The 23,808-nt window shown below is 43.4% G+C and overlaps 1 protein-coding gene across 1 annotated transcript in view; it reads left to right on the top strand.

Moving 5' to 3' along the window:
• LOC124042182 (collagen alpha-1(XI) chain-like) overlaps nt 1–23,808 on the top strand; it is a 202,892-nt gene that overhangs the window by 116,649 nt on the left and 62,435 nt on the right. The window contains exons 19-31 of the mRNA XM_046360585.1: nt 292–345; nt 444–488; nt 5,439–5,492; nt 6,374–6,418; nt 11,676–11,729; nt 12,630–12,674; nt 13,555–13,608; nt 14,931–14,975; nt 16,327–16,380; nt 16,604–16,648; nt 18,239–18,400; nt 18,505–18,558; nt 21,361–21,414. Of these exons, the coding sequence (XP_046216541.1) occupies nt 292–345; nt 444–488; nt 5,439–5,492; nt 6,374–6,418; nt 11,676–11,729; nt 12,630–12,674; nt 13,555–13,608; nt 14,931–14,975; nt 16,327–16,380; nt 16,604–16,648; nt 18,239–18,400; nt 18,505–18,558; nt 21,361–21,414 (765 nt within the window). The remainder of the gene's footprint in view (nt 1–291; nt 346–443; nt 489–5,438; nt 5,493–6,373; nt 6,419–11,675; nt 11,730–12,629; nt 12,675–13,554; nt 13,609–14,930; nt 14,976–16,326; nt 16,381–16,603; nt 16,649–18,238; nt 18,401–18,504; nt 18,559–21,360; nt 21,415–23,808) is intronic.

Consider the following 23,808-nt stretch of genomic DNA (forward strand, 5'->3'; position numbering starts at 1 on the left):
CAGAGTAAAGACAGAGTAAATACAGTAAAGACAGAGTAAAGACAGTAAAGACAGAGTCAAGACACTCAAGACAGAGTAAAGACAGTAAAGACAGAGTAAAGACAGTCAAGACAGAGTAAAGACAGAGTAAAGACAGATACAGACAGAAAGACAGAGTAAAGACAGTAAAGACAGAGTAAAGACAGAATAAAGACAGAGTAAAGACAGAGTAAAGACAGATAAAAACAGAAAGACAGAGTAAAGACAGATAAAGACAGAGTAAAGACAGTAAAGACATCTCTCTCTCTGCAGGGTGAGCTGGGGTCCACCGGCTCTCCAGGTGCTCCAGGAGAGGATGGCCAGAGAGTGAGTACCCCCAAACTACACATCCCATGATGCTGTCTGATAAACCTCTCCCTCTATTCCACAATAACCCACTCTTCTCTTCGCTCTCTTCTCGACAGGGCGAGGACGGTGAGATCGGACAGAGGGGTCTGGCTGGAGAGAGTGTAAGTATTTTCTAATGTGTAATACCATTGTCACAGATAACAGACTTGTGTATCAGAGTATTATGCTTCAGACAGACTTGCAGAGGTGCAAGGAAAATAGTGGCCCAGAGGTTGAAGATGACATCACCTAAACGCCTCAGTCTCCTTCCCCCAACACACACTTCTTACCTGCCCACTTCCCCTCTATGCCCATTACATCAATTCCTTAAACAGAAGACCCCACCCTTCTCTCTTTGCACTTTCCTCCCAACCTTCTTTTCCCCAATCGCCTTCTCCTTCCCTCCTCATCTCTCCCCTCCTTCCTCTCCCTACCTCTCCCCACTTCTCCTCTCCCAAACCCTTCATCCCCTCCCTTTCTTCCCTCCTTATCAATTCAATTTTTAATTTCAATATCAATTTAAGGGGCTTTATTGGGATGGGAAACATATTTTCACATTGACAAAGCTATCTATCTCTTACCACTTTTCCTCTTCTCTCATTTCCCTCCCCTACTTCCCTCCTCTCCCTACCTCTGCCCACTTCTCCTTTCCCTACTTCCCTCCTCTCCCTACCTCTGCCCACTTCTCCTTTCCCTACTTCCCTCCTCTCCCTACCTCTGCCCACTTCTCCTTTCCCTACTTCCCTCCTCTCCCTACCTCTGCCCACTTCTCCTTTCCCTACTTCCCTCCTCTCCCTACCTCTGCCCACTTCTCCTTTCTCTCCCCTCCTCTCCCTACCTTTCCCTACTTCCCTCCTCTCCCTACCTCTGCCCACTTCTCCTTTCCCTACTTCCCTCCTCTCCCTACCTCTGCCCACTTCTCCTTTCTCTCCCCTCCTCTCCCTACCTTTCCCTACTTCCCTCCTCTCCCTACCTCTGCCCACTTCTCCTTTCCCTACTTCCCTCCTCTCCCTACCTTTCCCTACTTCCCTCCTCTCCCTACCTCTGCCCACTTCTCCTTTCCCTACTTCCCTCCTCTCCCTACCTCTGCCCACTTCTCCTTTCCCTACTTCCCTCCTCTCCCTACCTTTCCCTACTTCCCTCCTCTCCCTACCTCTGCCCACTTCTCCTTTCTCTCCCCTCCTCTCCCTCCCCAATTCCCTCCTCTCCCTACCTTTCCCTACTTCCCTCCTCTCCCTACCTCTCCCATGTGTGAGACAGACAGAGTTGGAGTATCTAATAGCTCCTCACAGGAAATATATAGGAATGAAAATAGAAAACTGGAGATATATAGCTTGAGAAGCTTTTCTCACTTTACCCATGAGAGATAACTTCATTCTCCTCCTGGCTGGCCTCATATGAACCATAGAAAGATATCCTCAATGTATGGTCTGTATGGCCCAATTTTCTCTGTCCTATTTATTGTACAAATGTCCAAAAGACAAAAGACTGCAGTAAATACAGATCAGTGAGCAGTTAAGTACTTGTAGTTACCATAATGGCCACTTGAGGTCAGTGTTGCTATTTCTCAGCTAGACTTCAGTGGACACTGTACATTCTGCCAACACCATTGATGATTCTGCAACTACAGGCTTTGTTGTGTTCCCCGGGGGGTTGATTTATTATTCATTTGTTTACTTAAAAAATAAAAAAGAGGGCACCAATTCATCCACCTTTAGAAAGCCTTGACGATTGTTCCACAAGTGAGGTGCAAAAAAAATAAAAGCAGATTAATGTAACTCAGTGGCGACTGAAGAGATTTCCAGAGTTAACCATCCCTGAGACTGGTGTCTCTGTAAGTTAACAATGAGGTGCCCCAGCTGGTATTTAAGAGCTGATGGCTCAGCTGGTATTTAAGAGCTGATGGCTCAGCTGGTATTTAAGAGCTGCTGGTCCCAGCTGGTATTTAAGAGCTGATGGCCCAGCTGGTATTTAAGAGCTGATGGCTCAGCTGGTATTTAAGAGCTGATGGCTCAGCTGGTATTTAAGAGCTGATGGCTCAGCTGGTATTTAAGAGCTGATGGCTCAGCTGGTATTTAAGAGCTGCTGGTCCCAGCTGGTATTTAAGAGCTGATGGCTCAGCTGGTATTTAAGAGCTGCTGGTCCCAGCTGGTATTTAAGAGCTGATGGCCCAGCTGGTATTTAAGAGCTGATGGCTCAGCTGGTATTTAAGAGCTGATGGCTCAGCTGGTATTTAAGAGCTGCTGGTCCCAGCTGGTATTTAAGAGCTGATGGCCCAGCTGGTATTTAAGAGCTGATGGCTCAGCTGGTATTTAAGAGCTGATGGCTCAGCTGGTATTTAAGAGCTGCTGGTCCCAGCTGGTATTTAAGAGCTGATGGCCCAGCTGGTATTTAAGAGCTGATGGCTCAGCTGGTATTTAAGAGCTGATGGCTCAGCTGGTATTTAAGAGCTGCTGGTCCCAGCTGGTATTTAAGAGCTGATGGCCCAGCTGGTATTTAAGAGCTGATGGCTCAGCTGGTATTTAAGAGCTGCTGGCTCAGCTGGTATTTAAGAGCTGCTGGTCCCAGCTGATATGGCTCAGCTGGTATTTAAGAGCTGCTGGTCCCAGCTGGTATTTAAGAGCTGCTGGCTCAGCTGGTATTTAAGAGCAGCTGGTCCCAGCTGGTATTTAAGAGCTGCTGGTCCCAGCTGGTATTTAAGAGCTGCTGGTCCCAGCTGGTATTTAAGAGCTGATGGCTCAGCTGGTATTTAAGAGCTGATGGCTCAGCTGGTATTTAAGAGCTGCTGGCTCAGCTGGTATTTAAGAGCTGCTGGTCCCAGCTGGTATTTAAGAGCTGATGGCCCAGCTGGTATTTAAGAGCTGATGGCTCAGCTGGTATTTAAGAGTTGATGGCTCAGCTGGTATTTAAGAGCTGCTGGTCCCAGCTGGTATTTAAGAGCTGATGGCCCAGCTGGTATTTAAGAGCTGATGGCTCAGCTGGTATTTAAGAGCTGCTGGTCCCAGCTGGTATTTAAGAGCTGCTGGTCCCAGCTGGTATTTAAGAGCTGCTGGCTCAGCTGGTATTTAAGAGCTGCTGTTCCCAGCTGGTATTTAAGAGCTGCTGGCTCAGCTGGTATTTAAGAGCTGCTGGTCCCAGCTGGTATTTAAGAGCTGCTGGCTCAGCTGGTATTTAAGAGCTGCTGGTCCCAGCTGGTATGGAACAGCTGGTATTTAAGAGCTGTTGGTCCCAGCTGGTATTTAAGAGCTGCTGGCTCAGCTGGTATTTAAGAGCTGCTGGTCCCAGCTGGTATTTAAGAGCTGCTGGTCCCAGCTGGTATTTAAGAGCTGCTGGTCCCAGCTGGTATTTAAGAGCTGATGGCTCAGCTGGTATTTAAGAGCTGATGGCTCAGCTGGTATTTAAGAGCTGCTGGCTCAGCTGGTATTTAAGAGCTGCTGGTCCCAGCTGGTATTTAAGAGCTGCTGGTCCCAGCTAGTATTTAAGAGCTGATGGCTCAGCTGGTATTTAAGAGCTGCTGGTCCCAGCTGGTATTTAAGAGCTGCTGGTCCCAGCTGGTATTTAAGAGCTGCTGGCTCAGCTGGTATTTAAGAGCTGCTGGTCCCAGCTGGTATTTAAGAGCTGCTGGTCCCAGCTGGTATTTAAGAGCTGATGATCCAGCTGGTATTTAAGAGCTGATGGCCCAGCTGGTATTTAAGAGCTGATGGCCCAGCTGGTATTTAAGAGCTGATGGCCCAGCTGGTATTTAAGAGCTGATGGCTCAGCTGGTATTTAAGAGCTGATGGCTCAGCTGGTATTTAAGAGCTGCTGGTCCCAGCTGGTATTTAATAACATAAAATTGATCAGAAATACAGTTATATACATTGTTAATGTTGTAAATGACTATTGTAGCTGGAAACGGCAGATTTTTTTATGGAATATCTACATAGGCGTACAGAGGCCCATTATCAGCAACCATCACTCCTGTGTTCCAATGTCACGTTGTGTTAGCTAATCCAAGTTTGTCATTTTTAAAAGGCTAATTGATCATTAGAAAACCATTTTGTAATTATGTTAGCACAGCTGAAAACTGTTGTCCCGATTAAAGAAGCAATAAAACTGTCCTTCTTTGGACTAGTTGAGTATCTGGAGCATCAGCATTTGTGGGTTTGATTACAGGCTCAAAATGGCCAGAAACAAATACCTTTCTTCTGAAACTCATCAGTCTAATGAAGGTTATTCCATGCGAGAAATTGTCAAGAAACTGAAGATTTCGTACAACGCTGTGTGCTACTCCCTTCACAGAACAGCGCAAACTGGCTCTAACCAGAATAGAAAGAGGAGTGGGAGGCCCCGGTGCACAACTGAGCGAATGAATTTATTTGCAAATTATTAAGTATTTGGTCACCTACAAGCAAGCAAGATTTCTGGCTCACACAGACCTGAAACTTCTTCTTTAAGAGGCTCCTCTGTCCTCCACTTGTTACCTGTATTAATGGCACCTGTTTGAACTTGGTATCAGTATAAAAGACACCTGTCCACAACCTCAAACAGTCACACTCCAAACTCCACTATGGCCAAGACCAAAGAGCTGTCAAAGGACACCAGAAACAAAATTGTAGACCTGCACCAGGCTGGGAAGACTGAATCTGCAATAGGTAAGCAGCTTGGTTTGAAGAAATCAACTGTGGGAGCAATTATTAGGAAATGGAAGACATACAAGACCACTGATAATCTCCCTCGATCTGGGGCTCCACGCAGGCCTCTCCCATCTTTTTAAGTGGGAGAACTTGCACAATTGGTGGCTGACTAAATACTGTTTCCCCCTCACTGTATCTGGATGAATATAAATAGGAAAACGTCTGGAGAAAGTGTTTGGGGGGAAATGTGTATTGTTGAATATAAAATGGTTTACAGCCATTACCAGTTAATGGTTCCTGACAAAATGAAAAAAAAAGTATTTCATATTTATTTTTGTCAACAATGCCAAAGTCCCCGTAGTTGCAAAATCACCCTCGAACAACACTTGCTGTTTAGAATTGTAATGTTTATATGTGTGTTTCTGTTTCTGACCTGTACATGCTTCTGTTTTACAGGGTCCTAGAGGATTGCTTGGTCCTAGAGGATCCCCTGGGACTGGTGGACAGCGTGTATGTATACAGTACCTCTACAATACTGCAATACTACTGCAATGCTACTGCAATACTACTGCAATACTACTGCAATACTACTGCAATGTTACTGCAATGCTACTGTAATTCTACTGCAATGCTTCTGCAATACTAATGCAATACTACTGCAATACTACTGTAATGCTTCTGCAATACTACTGCAATACTACTGCAATGTTACTGCAATGTTACTGCAATGCTTCTGCAATACTACTGCAATACTACTGCAATGCTGCTAAAGCTGTGCCTCTACAATACTGAAATACTACTGCAATGCTACTGCAATACTACTGCAATACTAGTGCAATACTACTACAATGCTACTGCAATGCTTCTGCAATACTACTGCAATACTACTGCAATGTTACTGCAATGTTACTGCAATGCTACTGCAATGCTTCTGCAATACTACTGCAATACTACTGCAATGCTACTGAAATGCTACTGCAATACTACTGCAATACTACTACAATGCTACTGCAATGCTTCTGCAATACTACTGCAATACTACTGCAATGTTACTGCAATGTTACTGCAATGCTACTGCAATGCTTCTGCAATACTACTGCAATACTACTGCAATGCTACTGCAATACTACTGCAATGCTACTGCAATGCTTCTGCAATACTACTGCAATACTACTGCAATACTACTGCAATGCTGCTAAAGCTGTGCCTCTACAATACTGCAATACTACTGCAATGCTTCTGCAATACTACTGCAATACTACTGCAATACTACTGTAATGCTTCTGCAATACTACTGCAATACTACTGCAATAATACTGCAATACTACTGCAATACTACTGCAATGCTGCTAAAGCTGTTAAAACTAAACGTGTCTCAAATATGTTCACAGGGTCTCGCTGGGCTGGACGGCCAAGCTGGTCCCAAAGGAAACCAGGTGAGAAAGTGTATCTGATTATTCATTATACATCACTACACACAGACAGATGGTCATTATACATCACTACACACAGCCCTAACTAGACAGACGGTCATTATACATCACTACACACAGACAGACGGTCATTATCCATCACTACACACAGCCCTAACTAGACATATGGTCATTATACATCACTACACACAGACAGATGGTCATTATACATCACTACACACAGACAGATGGTCATTATACATCACTACACACAGACAGATGGTCATTATACATCACTACACACAGACAGACGGTCATTATACATCACTACACACAGCCCTAACTAGACAGATGGTCATTATACATCACTACACACAGCCCTAACTAGACAGATGGTCATTATACATCACTACACACAGCCCTAACTAGACAGATGGTCATTATACATCACTACACACAGCCCTAACTAGACAGATGGTCATTATACATCACTACACACAGACAGATGGTCATTATACATCACTACACACAGACAGATGGTCATTATACATCACTACACACAGACAGATGGTCATTATACATCACTACACACAGCCCTAACTAGACAGATGGTCATTATACATCACTACACACAGACAGATGGTCATTATACATCACTACACACAGACAGATGGTCATTATCCATCACTACACACAGCCCTAACTAGACAGATGGTCATTATACACCACTACACACAGACAGATGGTCATTATACATCACTACACACAGACAGATGGTCATTATCCATCACTACACACAGCCCTAACTAGACAGATGGTCATTATACATCACTACACACAGACAGATGGTCATTATACATCACTACACACAGACAGATGGTCATTATACATCACTACACACAGACAGATGGTCATTATACATCACTACACACAGCCCTAACTAGACAGATGGTCATTATACATCACTACACACAGACAGATGGTCATTATACATCACTACACACAGACAGATGGTCATTATACATCACTACACACAGACAGATGGTCATTATACATCACTACACACAGACAGATGGTCATTATACATCACTACACACAGACAGACGGTCATTATACATCACTACACACAGCCCTAACTAGACAGATGGTCATTATACATCACTACACACAGCCCTAACTAGACAGATGGTCATTATACATCACTACACACAGCCCTAACTAGACAGATGGTCATTATACATCACTACACACAGCCCTAACTAGACAGATGGTCATTATACATCACTACACACAGCCCTAACTAGACAGATGGTCATTATACATCACTACACACAGACAGATGGTCATTATACATCACTACACACAGACAGATGGTCATTATACATCACTACACACAGACAGATGGTCATTATACATCACTACACACAGACAGACGGTCATTATACATCACTACACACAGCCCTAACTAGACAGATGGTCATTATACATCACTACACACAGACAGATGGTCATTATACATCACTACACACAGACAGATGGTCATTATACATCACTACACACAGACAGATGGTCATTATACATCACTACACACAGACAGATGGTCATTATACATCACTACACACAGACAGATGGTCATTATCCATCACTACACACAGCCCTAACTAGACAGATGGTCATTATACATCACTACACACAGACAGATGGTCATTATACATCACTACACACAGACAGATGGTCATTATCCATCACTACACACAGCCCTAACTAGACAGATGGTCATTATACATCACTACACACAGACAGATGGTCATTATACATCACTACACACAGACAGATGGTCATTATACATCACTACACACAGACAGATGGTCATTATACATCACTACACACAGCCCTAACTAGACAGTCATTTTCACAATTTCACAGTATTGTTACAACCTCATAGTGTGTAATTATATATAAAACACAGGACAATCATGTTGTTGTTTTTTACTACACTGGGCCTTTATTAACAAACAACAGTACAACAGGCCCCACCAACATTTTCAACCATCTCACAGGCCTCTTTCCCTCTGTGTAGACCTGTGTCTGGTCGAACGGAGCAGCATAGTCTCAACAAGGATATGACTAACACACAGTTCCAGGCAGCATAGTCTCAAGGATATGACTAACACACAGTTTCAGGCAGCATAGTCTCAAGGATATGACTAACACACAGTTCCAGGCAGCATAGTCTCAACAAGGATATGACTAACACACAGTTCCAGGCAGCATAGTCTCAACAAGGATATGACTAACACACAGTTCCAGGCAGCATAGTCTCAACAAGGATATGACTAACACACAGTTCCAGGCAGCATAGTCTCAAGGATATGACTAACACACAGTTCCAGGCAGCATAGTCTCAAGGATATGACTAACACACAGTTCCAGGCAGCATAGTCTCAAGGATATGACTAACACACAGTTCCAGGCAGCATAGTCTCAACAAGGATATGACTAACACACAGTTCCAGGCAGCATAGTCTCAAGGATATGACTAACACACAGTTCCAGGCAGCATTAGTCTCAACAAGGATATGACTAACACACAGTTCCAGGCAGCATAGTCTCAACAAGGATATGACTAACACACAGTTCCAGGCAGCATAGTCTCAACAAGGATATGACTAACACACAGTTCCAGGCAGCATAGTCTCAACAAGGATATGACTAACACACAGTTCAGTTCCAGGCAGCATAGTCTCAACAAGGATATGACTAACACACAGTTCCAGGCAGCATAGTCTCAAGGATATGACTAACACACAGTTCCAGGCAGCATAGTCTCAAGGATATGACTAACACACAGTTCCAGGCAGCATAGTCTCAAGGACATGACTAACACACAGTTCCAGGCAGCATAGTCTCAAGGATATGACTAACACACAGTTCCAGGCAGCATAGTCTCAACAAGGATATGACTAACACACAGTTCCAGGCAGCATAGTCTCAACAAGGATATGACTAACACACAGTTCCAGGCAGCATAGTCTCAACAAGGATATGACTAACACACAGTTCCAGGCAGCATAGTCTCAACAAGGATATGACTAACACACAGTTCCAGGCAGCATAGTCTCAACAAGGATATGACTAACACACAGTTCCAGGCAGCATAGTCTCAAGGATATGACTAACACACAGTTCCAGGCAGCATAGTCTCAAGGATATGACTAACACACAGTTCCAGGCAGCATAGTCTCAAGGATATGACTAACACACAGTTCCAGGCAGCATAGACTCAAGGATATGACTAACACACAGTTCCAGGCAGCATAGTCTCAAGGATATGATTAACACACAGTTCCAGGCAGCTCTGTTATCGTTAAACCATTTCCTGTCTGTCTGAAGCTCTATATTCAATGTTGTTGTTTTTTTCTCACAATTCCCGAGTTCACAATCCAAACAGTCAAAGCGGAAAATGTCTTCGATCCACTTAATCAAAGCTGGTATCAGGAAGTTGGGAGGGGGAGGGCATAACAACAGTTTGTTCATGTCTAGTCTAGACTCTAGTGTAGGCTACTGAGACTCTAGTCTAGGCTACTAAGACTCTAGTCTAGGCTACTTAGACTCTAGTTTAGGCTACTAAGACTCTAGTGTAGGTTACTTAGACTCTAGTGTAGGTTACTTAGACTCTAGTCTAGGCTACTAAGACTCTAGTGTAGGTTACTTAGACTCTAGTGTAGGCTACTTAGACTCTAGTGTAGGTTACTTAAACTCTAGTGTAGGCTACTTAGACTCTAGTGTAGGTTACTTAGACTCTAGTGTAGGTTACTTAGACTCTAGTCTAGGCTACTAAGACTCTAGTCTAGGCTACTTAAACTCTAGTGTAGGTTACTTAGACTCTAGTCTAGGCTACTTAAACTCTAGTGTAGACTACTTAGACTCTAGTCTAGGCTACTAAGACTCTAGTCTAGGCTACTTAGACTCTAGTGTAGGTTACTTAAACTCTAGTGTAGGCTACTTAGACTCTAGTCTAGGCTACTAAGACTCTAGTCTAGGCTACTAAGACTCTAGTCTAGGCTACTAAGACTCTAGTCTAGGTTACTTAAACTCTAGTGTAGGCTACTAAGACTCTAGTCTAGGCTACTTAAACTCTAGTGTAGGCTACTTAAACTCTAGTGTAGGCTACTTAGACTAGTCTAGGCTACTGAAACTCTAGTGTAGGCTACTAAGACTCTAGTCTAGGCTACTTAGACTCTAGTGTAGGTTACTTAAACTCTAGTGTAGGCTACTTAAACTCTAGTGTAGGCTACTTAGACTCTAGTGTAGGCTACTTAAACTCTAGTCTAGGCTACTTAAACTCTAGTGTAGGCTACTTAGACTAGTCTAGGCTACTTAAACTCTAGTCTAGGCTACTTAGACTCTAGTGTAGGCTACTAAGACTCTATTGTAGGCTACTTAAACTCTAGTCTAGGCTACTTAAACTCTAGTGTAGGCTACTTAGACTCTAGTCTATGCTACTTAAACTCTAGTCTAGGCTGCTAAGACTCTAGTGTAGGCTACTTAGACTCTAGTGTAGGTTACTTAGACTCTAGTGTAGGTTACTTAGACTCTAGTGTAGGCTAATTAGACTCTAGTGTAGGTTACTTAGACTCTAGTGTAGGTTACTTAGACTCTAGTGTAGGCTAATTAGACTCTAGTCTAGGCTACTTAGACTCTAGTGTAGGCTATTTAAACTCTAGTCTAGGCTACTTAAACTCTAGTGTAGGCTACTTAGACTCTAGTCTAGGCTACTTAAACTGTAGTCTAGGGTACTTAAACTATAGTGGGGCTACTTCAACTGTAGTGTAGGCAACTTAAACAGAGTTTTGCATTCATTCAAAGTACACAAACATTATCAGTAGGCCAAGTTTACTGTACAACATCTGGTCTACAGTAGTTTCTGAAATACAGTAGTTTCTGAAATATAATATTCTCTGATCTACAATCTGTTCTACAATCTGATCTACAGTAGTCTCTGAACTACAGTATTCTGATCTACAGTAGTCTCTGATCTACAGTAGTCTCTGAACTACAGTATTCTGATCTACAGTAGTTTTTGAAATACAGTAGTCTCTGATCTACAATCTGATCTACAGTAGTCTCTGATCTACAGTAGTTTCTGAAATACAGTATTCGGATCTACGGTAGTCTCTGATATACAGTATTCTGATCTACAGTAGTCTCTCTCCGTTCTACTCAGGTTGATTGTTGACTACAGACAATCTGATCTAGTCTCTCTCTCTGTACCATTCAGGGCATACAAGGAGAGTCAGGGCCTGCCGGTCAACAGGGCATCCCTGGACCACAAGTAAGTAACAGCAGCAGACCGTCAGTGGTGCATCTCTCTCTCTCTCCCTCTCTCCCTCTCTCTCTCTCTCTCCCTCTCTCTCTCTCTCTCTCTCTCTCTCTCTCTCTCTCTCTCTCTCTCTCTCTCTCTCTCTCTCTCTCTCTCTCTCTCTCTCTCTCTCTCTCTCTTTTCTCTCTATGTCTCCGTCTCTGTCTCTATCTCTCTCTCTCTCTCTCTCTCTCTCTCTCTCTCTCTCTCTCTCTCTCTTTCTCTCTGTCTCTGTCTCTGTCTCTCTCTCTCTCTTTCTCTCTTTCTTTCTCTCTCTCTCTCTTTCTCTCTCTCTTTGTTTTTCTCTCTCTCTCTCTCTCTCTCTCTCTCTTTTTTTTATAGACTGTTATAGGAAGAGCTGCTCTTTTCATTACCTTCAAAATGACAAAAATCTTGTTTGGATTTACAGAGTTAAATCAATTCCACTGTCCAGTTGACAGCTACACAGAGGATCATTGATTCTTTAACACAATACAGAACGCTTCGATATTACGGTGTTGAAATCATTGAGACATTATTGGAGTCCGCTTGTGTTCAGAGATTATAGCACACCTGTGGATGCTCAGAGCGAGGACCACCCGGAACGGCCATCCAGATAGAACAACGGTTTATCTCTGAACGAGGAACTGTTTTTCATTTCAATTCTGCATCTTCCCACGTCAAGGACAGGTCACCTTCATCTAGTATATGACTGTAACTGATAGTGAATGAGAGAACAGAGATACGTACCAAATGGTAACCCAATGCCTTTTATAGTGCACTACTTATAGGGCTCTGGTCAAAATGTAGTGCACTACACAGGGAATAGTGTGCAATTTGTGCCGTACACCTGGACTGCTGTTTAACATTGCTGGTTTATATTATTTCTTCTAGGGTCTTGTTGGTCCTCAAGGTCCAATCGGACCGCCTGGTGAAAAGGTAAGTGTGTGTGTGTGTGTGTGTGTGTGTGTGTGTGTGTGTGTGTGTGTGTGTGTGTGTGTGTGTGTGTGTGTGTGTGTGTGTGTGTGTGTGTGTGTGTGTGTGTGTGTGTGTGTGTGTGTGTGTGTGTGTGTGTGTGTGTGTGTGTGTGTGTGTGTGTGTCTGAGAGAGACCCTTCTCTGTTGTTTTTAGATGGACTTCTCAGTCTGACCATATAAGTGATTCAACAGACTCATTGGTTATAAAACCATAGTCTCTCTCTCTCTCTCTCTCTCTCAATTCAAGGGGCTTTATTAGCTTGGGAAACATATGTTAACACTACCAAAGCAAGTGATGTCGATAATAAACAACAAAGAAATAATCAATACAAATGTACAGTAAACACATTAGTTACAAAAGAATAAAGACATTTCAAATATTATGTAAATATACAGTGTTGTAACAAAGTACAAATAACTAAACATGGTTCACTGGTTGACCATTTTGTGGTCAGTGAGCACATAGCCTGTCTTCTCTTGAGAGCCATGTCTGCCTACGGCGGACTTTCTCAATAGCAAGGCTATGCTCACTGAGTCTGTACATAGTCAAAGCTTTCCTTAAGTTTGGGTCAGTCACAGTGGTCAGGTATTCTGCCAACGTGGACTCTCTGTTTGGGGCCAAATAGCATTCTAGTTTGCTCTGTTCTTTCTGTTAATTCTTTCCAATCTGTCAAATAATTATCTTTTTGTTTTCTCATGATTTGGTTGAGTCTAATTGTGTGTGTGGTTGGGTCCCACTCTCTCTCTTTCTCTTTCTCTTTCTCTTGCTCGCCCTTTCTTTCTCTCTCTCTCTTTCTCTTGCTCTCTATCTTCTCTCTCTGTATATATCTCTCTCCATCTAGGGACCGTCAGGTCGTCAGGGATTGGCAGGTCTGGGTGGTGCCGATGGTCCTCCCGTGAGTCTTATTACCACTTCCTGTTAAAAACAATCAACTTCCTGTTAGGCACAGACTAGGTGTATCACATTAGTGGAAACTGTTCTCAGAGCAGGCCTGCCGGTTTTGACTAGCAGAAGTGATGTTTCATAGCAGGCTAGGAGAACATATGCAGAAGGTTAGGAGAAATAGGTTAAGGTTAGGAAAAGGGTTAGGGTTAGGAGAAATAGGTTAAGGTTAGGAAAAGGGTTAGGGTTAGCTAAAATTGTCCCTGGCGCGAATCGAAAATACAGTGTATGTATATATATATATATATATATATATTTATATATATATATGTAACGTCGATCTTCGTTTGTAGAAAGAGAGTAGGACCGAAATGCAGCGTGGTGGTTACTCATGACTTTAATGAAAAAAGTGACACATGAAATAACTATATAAATACAAAACAACAAACGGAACGTGAAACTTAATTACAGCCTATCTGGTGAACACTACACAGAGACAGGAACAATCACCCACAAAATACACAGTGAAACCCAGGCTACCTAAATACGGTTCCCAATCAGAGACAACGAGAATCACCTGACTCTGATTGAGAACCGCCTCAGGCAGCCAAGCCTATACAACACCCCTAATCAGCCGCAATCCCAAATACTACAAACCCCAATACGAAAATACAATATAACAAAAACCCATGACCAAATATATAACAAAAACACAAAACACTAAGACCAAGGCGTGACAGTATATGTATATGTGTATATATATATATATATATATATATATGTGTATATGTATTACCAGTATAGTAGATAGCATATAGTAAATAATGCCATATCATATAGTTGAAGTATAGTAGTACTACAGTAGTAGTTTTACTATAGTTTTAGTCTAGTAGTATGTTAATAATGCCATATCATATAGTTGAAGTATAGTAGTACTACAGTAGTAGTTTTACTATAGTTTTAGTCTAGTAGTATGTTAATAATGCCATATCATATAGTTGAAGTATAGTAGTACTACAGTAGTAGTTTTACTATAGTTTTAGTCTAGTAGTATGTTAATAATGCCATATCATATAGTTGAAGTATAGTAGTACTACAGTAGTAGTTTTACTATAGTTTTAGTCTAGTAGTATGTTAATAATGCCATATCATATAGTTGAAGTATAGTAGTACTACAGTAGTAGTTTTACTATAGTTTTAGTCTAGTAGTATGTTAATAATGCCATATCATATAGTTGAAGTAGTACTACAGTAGTAGGTTTACTATAGTTTTAGTCTAGTAGTATGTTAATAATGCCATATCATATAGTTATCTGACCCCAATGTTTCTTCCAGGGTCACCCAGGGAAGGAGGGTCCTCCAGGACTTAAAGGAAGCGTCGTAAGTCTGATTTCATTTAGTAGATTCACACCCTACCATTAATACCTTACCATAGCACCCTACCATTCATACCTTACCATTCATACCTTACCATTCATACCTTACCATTCATACCTTACCATATCACCCTACCATTCATACCTTACCATAGCACCCTACCATTCATACCTTACCATAGCACCCTACCATTCATACCTTACCATTCATACCTTACCATTATCACCTTACCATTCACACCCTACCATTCATACCTTACCATAGCACCCTACCATTCATACCTTACCATTCATACCTTACCATTCATACCTTACCATTCATACCTTACCATATCACCCTACCATTCATACCTTACCATAGCACCCTACCATTCATACCTTACCATAGCACCCTACCATTCATACCTTACCATTCATACCTTACCATTATCACCTTACCATTCACACCCTACCATTCATACCTTACCATAGCACCCTACCATTCATACCTTACCATTCATACCTTACCATTCATACCTTACCATTCATACCTTACTATTCATACCTTACTATTCATACCTTACTATTCATACCTTACTATTCATACCTTACCATAGCACCTTACCATTCATACCCTACCATTCATACCTTACCATTATCACCTTACCATTCATACCTTACCATATCACCCTACCATTCATACCTTACCATAGCACCCTACCATTCATACCTTACCATTCATACCTTACCATATCACCCTACCATTCATACCTTACCATAGCACCCTACCATTCATACCTTACCATAGCACCCTACCATTCATACCTTACCATTCATACCTTACCATAGCACCCTACCATTCATACCTTACCATAGCACCCTACCATTCATACCTTACCATTCATACCTTACCATTCATACCTTACCATAGCACCCTACCATTCATACCTTACCATTCATACCTTACCATAGCACCTTACCATTCATACCTTACCATTCATACCTTACCATAGCACCCTACCATTCATACCTTACCATAGCACCCTACCATTCATACCTTACCATAGCACCCTACCATTCATACCTTACCATTCATACCTTACCATAGCACCTTACCATTCATACCTTACCATTATCACCTTACCATTCACACCCTACCATTCATACCTTACCATTCATACCTTACCATAGCACCTTACCATTCATACCTTACCATCCATACCTTACCATAGCACCCTACCATTCATACCTTACCATAGCACCTTACCATTCATACCTTACCATAGCACCCTACCATTCATACCCTACCATTCATACCCTACCTGATCTCGATCACCAACTAACCACACTGTTTTTGTCTCGTTTTTTTCTCGTAGGGTCACCCTGGTCCTCAGGGTTCTATTGGCTACCCTGGCTCACGAGGTGTCAAGGTAACGACCTTCAAGGGTCCACACCCGTTGACCTTACCGTTAAATTGATATTTACATGATTTCTGAATTGACTGATTGGTTAATTAATGAATGTATTGATTGATTGAATTCACAAGTAGTACACAAACACCCACCACAACAATGCAACAGCAGTAGTCAACTCTGCATTGGTAAATGACAATATTCTTGAATCATCGTATTCGTCTTCTGCTTCCTCCTACAGGGTGCCGAGGGTGTCAGAGGTCTGAAAGGCGGCGGCGGAGAAAAGGTAAACAACAACAACAACAACAACATGTCCGCCTCATATTTTGTGTTAGAGGTAGAAAGTGGTTCTCAGCCACAGATCTAGGATCAGATTGCCCCGACATCATAATCTTAAACTTAACCATGAGAGGGATGAGCTAATAACTGACCCTGAGTCAGTGGTGAAAGGAGAAACTTTTCCTCCTGCTCCACTATCTACAATAGATGTAAATCATTCCATTTTGGTTCAGGCTTTTTCTTTAACAGGCAGGCAGATCTAGTGGAAAACCACTTAAATGCCTATTGGCTTGAAAGGCTTCAGCTCATTCATTTGAAGTCTTTATGCTACATACCTAGAGGCAGATGAACTTGTAGATGCTGCTTTAATGTCTCTGCGTCTCTCTGTGTGACTGAAGTTAGAGGTCGTTTTTGCCAGCCAATGCTAACTAGCGTTAGCGTAACACCAAAGTCAAACCGGAAACGGTAGCAAATGTGATGTAAAAGTAGATTGATGGGCTGCCATTGTTATCGCCGGCTGCTCTACACTTATGAACGTTTTTCAGCTTGTTTATCTGCCTCATTGGTCGATTGAAGGGCTGATGAACCCGGCTCATTGGTCGATTGAAGGGCTGATGAACCCGGCTCATTGGTCGATTGAAGGGCTGATGAACCCGGCTCATTGGTCGATTGAAGGGCTGATGAACCCGGCTCATTGGTCGATTGAAGGGCTGATGAACCCAGCTCATTGGTCGATTGAAGGGCTGATGAACCCAGCTCATTGGTCGATTGAAGGGCTGATGAACCCAGCTCATTGGTCGATTGAAGGGCTGATGAACCCAGCTCATTGGTCGATTTTCCTGTTGAGTCAGGAAAAAAGGGCTGATGAACCCAGCTATGTTCAGACGCGGGAGCAGAACGATAAGATTTCCTTTTAAAAAATGAAAAAAGAACTTTCTATTTTGGGTCTGCTGTTTTCAACATAATGCCAAAAAAAGGATTATAACAAAGTTAGAAGTGAACAAATGCTTACGTACATAGAAGGATATCTCCACTGCTTAGTTGCAGTAAGTGACGACTACAGTAGACCCTAGGTATGTTGGGAAGTGTGAAATGATAGAGCAGGGTTTTCCCAAACTCACCTCTTGAGACCCCTAACACATAGTCAACTAATCATCAAGCTTTGAATCAGCTGTGTAGTGTTAGGACACAAAAAAAAAAAAAAAAAAACGTGCACCCCCTTGGGGTCCTGAAGACCAAGTCTGGGAAATCCTGTGACTCCATGTCAACACTGGCAAACTGCATTCTGAGGTCTGACCACCAGATGGCAGTATATCTCTATATTCAGTGACTGCAATTTCATCATATTACCACTAGATGTCCACATCTATCATTCAAGTTTACTTCGGAAGCAATTTATGCCTTGCAGCTCATGTGAAATCAACACAGAAAAGATGTACAGTATATTTAATACAGGTATTTATGTATGATGTGATACTTTATTTTAAATAGTGTTTTTTTGTTTTACAATTTAAAGGGACTCAGAGGACCCTTTGAACTTATCTTGCCCATTTAAAAATAAATATATATATATTGAAGATTTTCTTCTGTGTTTCAGGGAGAGGACGGTTTTCCAGGTTTCAAAGGAGACATGGGCATCAAGGGAGACAAGGGAGAGCTCGGTGTCCTAGGAGCCAGAGGTGAAGACGGACCTGAGGGACCCAAAGGTCGATCCGGCCCCAACGGAGAGGCTGGTCCCATCGGGTCGGCTGGAGAGAAGGTACTGATACCTCTATGTCACTATCGTCACTATCTTGGTGAGTTTTTACAGGCCAGTCTGCTATTGTAACCCTATTTGTTGTTGTTGTTGTTGTTGTTGTTTAGGGTAAACTTGGTGTCCCTGGGTTACCCGGCTACCCAGGAAGACAAGGACCTAAGGTATGTGATAACAGCACAAAGCTGACTATGGTATCTGTGTGTTCGTTTATCTCTCTGTGTGTTACTGACTCTACCAACAATCTCGCTCTATATGTGACTGAAATATATATAAAACACAGGTAAAAGTTTTTGACTGCACTGGGCCTTTATGATCAGTTGTATGTGTACATATCACAGCATGATGTTACAGTGACATTACAGTGACATTACAGTGCTATTACAGTGGCAATACAGTGGCATTACAGTGATGTTACAGTGATGTTACAGTGATGTTACAGTGATATTACAGTGATGTTACAGTGATATTACAGTGATGTTACAGTGATGTTACAGTGATATTACAGTGATGTTACAGTGATGTTACAGTGATATTACAGTGATGTTACAGTGATGTTACAGTGATATTACAGTGATGTTACAGTGATGTTACAGTGATATTACAGTGATATTACAGTGATATTACAGTGATGTTACAGTGATGTTACAGTGATGTTACAGTGGTGTTACAGTGGTGTTACAGTGATGTTACAGTGATGTTACAGTGACATTACAGTGCTCTCCTCCTCTCCTCTACTCCTCTCCTCTACTCCTCTCATCCTCTCCTCCACTCCTCTCCTCTACCCCTCTCATCCTCTCCTCTTCACTCCTAATCATTCAGTTTCAGTAAAGAAAACAGTTAAGCCACAGAGATCCTTTTCACTGTCTCTCTCTCCACGTTCCACTGTGTTTCATGCTGTCTGAAGGAATGGGTTTAGTCTACACATACACAGGTAGACAGATGGACGTACACATTGGAGCACATAAACTCTAACGTTGTTTCTTACTTTGTCTGTATTGTCAATGCTTCTTGAAGGGAAGCTACGTTGGTAAGCTCCTCTGGATTCCTTATTTGGCTCACATATTTCTAACGGCTTTTCAACCTTCGGCCATATAGTGGATTCAGAGCCGTCTATCTAATAGAACTCAGAGGGTTTTCATGTAAAGTGTGGTGTACCGCAGGGCAGCTCTCTAGGCCCTCTACTCTTTTCTAATTTTACCAATGACCTGCCACTGGCATTAATTAAACAAAGCCTGTGTGTCCATGTATACTGATGATTCAACCATATACGCATCAGCAAACACAGCTAATGAAGTCACTGAAACCCTTAACAAAGAGTTGGAGACAGTTTTGGCATGGGTGGCCAATAAACTGAACAGCTCTAAAAGTAAGAACATTGTATTTGGTACAACATATTCCCTAAACTCTAGACCTCTGCTGAATCCGGTAATGAATGGTGTGGCTGTTGAACAAGTTGAAGAGTCTAAATAACTTGTTACCTTAGATTATAGACTGTCATTGTCAAAACATATAGATTCAATGTTTGTAAAGATGGGGAGAGGTCTGTCTGTAATTTTTTTTTTTTTTAATGTTTTGACTCCACACTCCAAAAAGCAAGTCCTGCCTCTAGTTTTGTCTTACCTTGATTATTGTCCAGTCGTGTGGTCCAATGCTGCAAGGAAAGACCTAGTTATTAAACTGCAGCTGACCCAGAACAGAGCGGCACGTCTTGAGCTTAATTGTAATCAGAGGGCTGATATCAATACTACGCAGGCCAGTGTCTCTTGACTAAGAGTTGAGGAGAGACTGACTACATCACTTCTTCTTTTTATAAGAAACATGAATGCGTTGAAAATCCCAAATTGTTTGCATAGTCAACTTACACACAGCTCTGACACACACACTTATCCCACCAGACATGCCACCAGGGGTCTTTTCACAGTCCCCAGGTCCAGAACACACTTATCCCACCTGACATGCCACCAGGGGTCTTTTCACAGTCCCCAGGTCCAGAACACACTTATCCCACCAGACATGCCACCAGGGGTCTTTTCACAGTCCCCAGGTCCAGACCACACTTATCCCACCCGACATGCCACCAGGGGTCTTTTCACAGTCCCCAGGTCCAGAACACACTTATCCCACCCGACATGCCACCAGGGGTCTTTTCACAGTCCCCAGGTCCAGAACAAATGCAAGGAAACGTACTGTATTATACAGAGCCAGGAGCCTTCTCATATAACCCAAGGGAACAGCAAACCTGGTTTCAAACAACAGATAAAGTAATATCACGGAACAACGCCTCTCCCCCATGTGACCTATTGTTGTGGTGTGTATGTACTGACATGTGACCTACTGGTTGTGGTGTGTATGTACTGACATGTGACCTACTGGTTGTGTGTATGTACTGACATGTGACCTACTGGTTGTGGTGTGTATGTACTGACATGTGACCTACTGGTTGTGGTGTGTATGTACTGACATGTGACCTACTGGTTGTGTGTATGTACTGACATGTGACATACTGGTTGTGTGTATGTACTGACATGTGACCTACATGTGGTGTGTCTGTACTGACATGTGACCTACTGGTTGTGTGTATGTACTGACATGTGACCTACTGGTTGTGTGTATGTACTGACATGTGACCTACTGGTTGTGTGTATGTACTGACATGTGACCTACTGGTTGTGTGTATGTACTGACATGTGACCTACATGTGGTGTGTCTGTACTGACATGTATGTGTAACACTACATGTTAATGTTTTATAATGTATGTCAAAAGTATTTTCTCTGTAATGTCTTCTTAGTTATTTGTAGGACCCCAGTAAGACTAGCTGTTACCATTTGCGTCGGCTAAATAGGATCTTAATAAATCAAATATTCTCTCTTGGGACTTGGATAGAAAGGGCAGAGGCTACAGGAGAGCATCTCTTCTCCTCAGCTCTTCAACTCTCTGACAATCTCTCTGTCCGTTTCACAGGGCTCCAGTGGCTTCCCTGGATTCCCAGGCTCCAACGGAGAGAAAGGAGGAAGGGTGAGGCTCTTTACATCACTACATTACTTAATACCTTCTTTTCAATTATTATTACCCCCCCCACCCTTTTTGTCATGATTACAATCTTGTCTCATCACTACAACTCCCCAACGAGCTCGGGAGAGGCAAGGGTCAAGTCATGCGTCCTCCGAAACATGACCTGCCAAGCCGCGCTTCTTTAACACCCGCCGGCTAAACCAGGAAGCCAGGAAACACCATTCAACTGACAACCGAACCCGTTAGAGGGCGAAGAGCCAAGACCGCTGAGTCACTCTGTGTCTTAGACCACTGAGTCACTCTGTGTCTTAGACCGCTGAGTCACTCTGTGTCTTAGACCACTGAGTCACTCTGTGTCTTAGACCATTGAGTCACTCTGTGTCTTAGACCGCTGAGTCACTCTGTGTCTTAGACCGCTGAGTCACTCTGTGTCTTAGACCGCTGAGTCACTCTGTGTCTTAGACCGCTGATTCACTCTGTGTCTTAGACCGCTGAGTCACTCTGTGTCTTAGACCGCTAATTCACTCTGTGTCTTAGACCGCTGAGTCACTCTGTGTCTTAGACCGCTGAGTCACTCTGTGTCTTAGACCGCTGAGTCACTCTGTGTCTTAGACCGTTGAGTCACTCTGTGTCTTAGACCGCTGAGCCACTCAGTGTCTTAGACCGCTGAATCACTCTGTGTCTTAGACCGCTGAGTCACTCTGTGTCTTAGACCGTTGAGTCACTCTGTGTCTTAGACCGTTGAGTCACTCTGTGTCTTAGACCGCTGAGTCACTCTGTGTCTTAGACCGCTGATTCACTCTGTGTCTTAGACCGCTGAGTCACTCTGTGTCTTAGACCGTTGAGTCACTCTGTGTCTTAGACCGCTGAGCCACTCAGTGTCTTAGACCGCTGAATCACTCTGTGTCTTAGACCGCTGAGTCACTCTGTGTCTTAGACCGTTGAGTCACTCTGTGTCTTAGACCGTTGAGTCACTCTGTGTCTTAGACCGCTGAGTCACTCAGTCTTAGACTGCTGAGTCACTCAGTATACTAGACCGCTGAGTCACTCAGTGTATTAGACCACTGAGCCACTCAGTGTCTTAGACCACTGAGCCAAAGTAAAGTAAACTAGGACAGTAGAGACAATAACTTCTGTCAAAATGAAGGGTGAGATGGGGAAGTTGAGGGGTGGAGGGTGAGGCTGGGAAGGGGATGGGTGGAGGTTGAGGCTGGTAAGGGGAGGGGTGGAGGGTGAGGCTGGGAAGGGGAGGGGAGGGGTGGAGGGTGAGATGGTGAAGGGGAGGGGTGGAGGGTGAGGCTAGGAAGGAGATGGGTGGAGGGTGAGGCTGGGAAAGTGGGGGGATGGAGGGTGAGACTGGGAAAGTGGGGGGATGGAGGGTGAGGCTGGGAAGGGGATGGGGGAGGGTGAGGCTGGGAAGGGGATTGGTGGAGGGTGAGGTAGGAAAGTGGGGGGATGGAGGGTGAGGCTGGGAAGGGGATGGGGGAGGGGGAGGCTGGGAAGGGGAGGGGTGGAGGGTGAGGCTGGGAAGGGGATGGGGGAGGCTGGGAAGGGGAGGGGTGGAGGGTGAGGCTGGGAAGGGGATGGGGGAGGGTGAGGCTGGGAAGGGGATGGGTGGAGGGTGAGATGGTGAAGGGGATGGGTGGAGGGTGAGGCTGGGAAGGGGATGGGGGAGGGGGAGGCTGGGAAGGGGATGGGGGAGGGGGAGGCTGGGAAGGGGATGGGTGGGGCTGGGAAGGGGATGGGTGGAGGGTGAGATGGGGAAGGGGAGCGGTGAAGGGTGAGGTGGGGAACTGGAGGGGGATGGAGGAGAGAGAGGCATTGGAGGAAGTAAGAGAGGGAAAGAGAAATGCTGAAACAAGATCCTTCCCGCTCAAACAGACAGTGAAGAGTGAAGAGTGGACATCCTAGCTTGTGTCCCAATTAGCACCCTATTCCCTATATAGGGCACTACATTTGAGTGTGCTACAGTATAGTAGTGTACTACACGGGGAATAGGGTGCCATTTGGAACATAGGCGCCCTAGACACCTCAGGAGCCAATATCGTCAAGAGTTGACAGGCAGGTCAGGCTGTCAAGTGCCTCTGAGTAATGTGGGTATCTCCTTACAGCGTGCTCTGATTTGACTCTTTATTTCTCTGAAAGGTGTAGCTCTGACTCAGGCTCTAAAACCCACAGAGCAGCGGAGGAGCTGTAGAATGTTTCAAAGACTTTTAAGACTTTCTTGAAGATCTAAACTTCATCTGTGTGAATAGATGAATCTATACTTACTGTTTGCAAAAAGGTTTTCTGTCAATATATTTAACTATAGAATGATGCAGTTTTCGTTCTGTGTCGGTATAACACTAGAATGTTTAGCTTTGAACCCTTGGTCTCATGAATAAATAAAATGCTTGC

This window comes from Oncorhynchus gorbuscha, linkage group LG08, assembly GCF_021184085.1.
Source record: "Oncorhynchus gorbuscha isolate QuinsamMale2020 ecotype Even-year linkage group LG08, OgorEven_v1.0, whole genome shotgun sequence".
NCBI classification, from domain to species: Eukaryota; Metazoa; Chordata; class Actinopteri; order Salmoniformes; family Salmonidae; genus Oncorhynchus; species Oncorhynchus gorbuscha.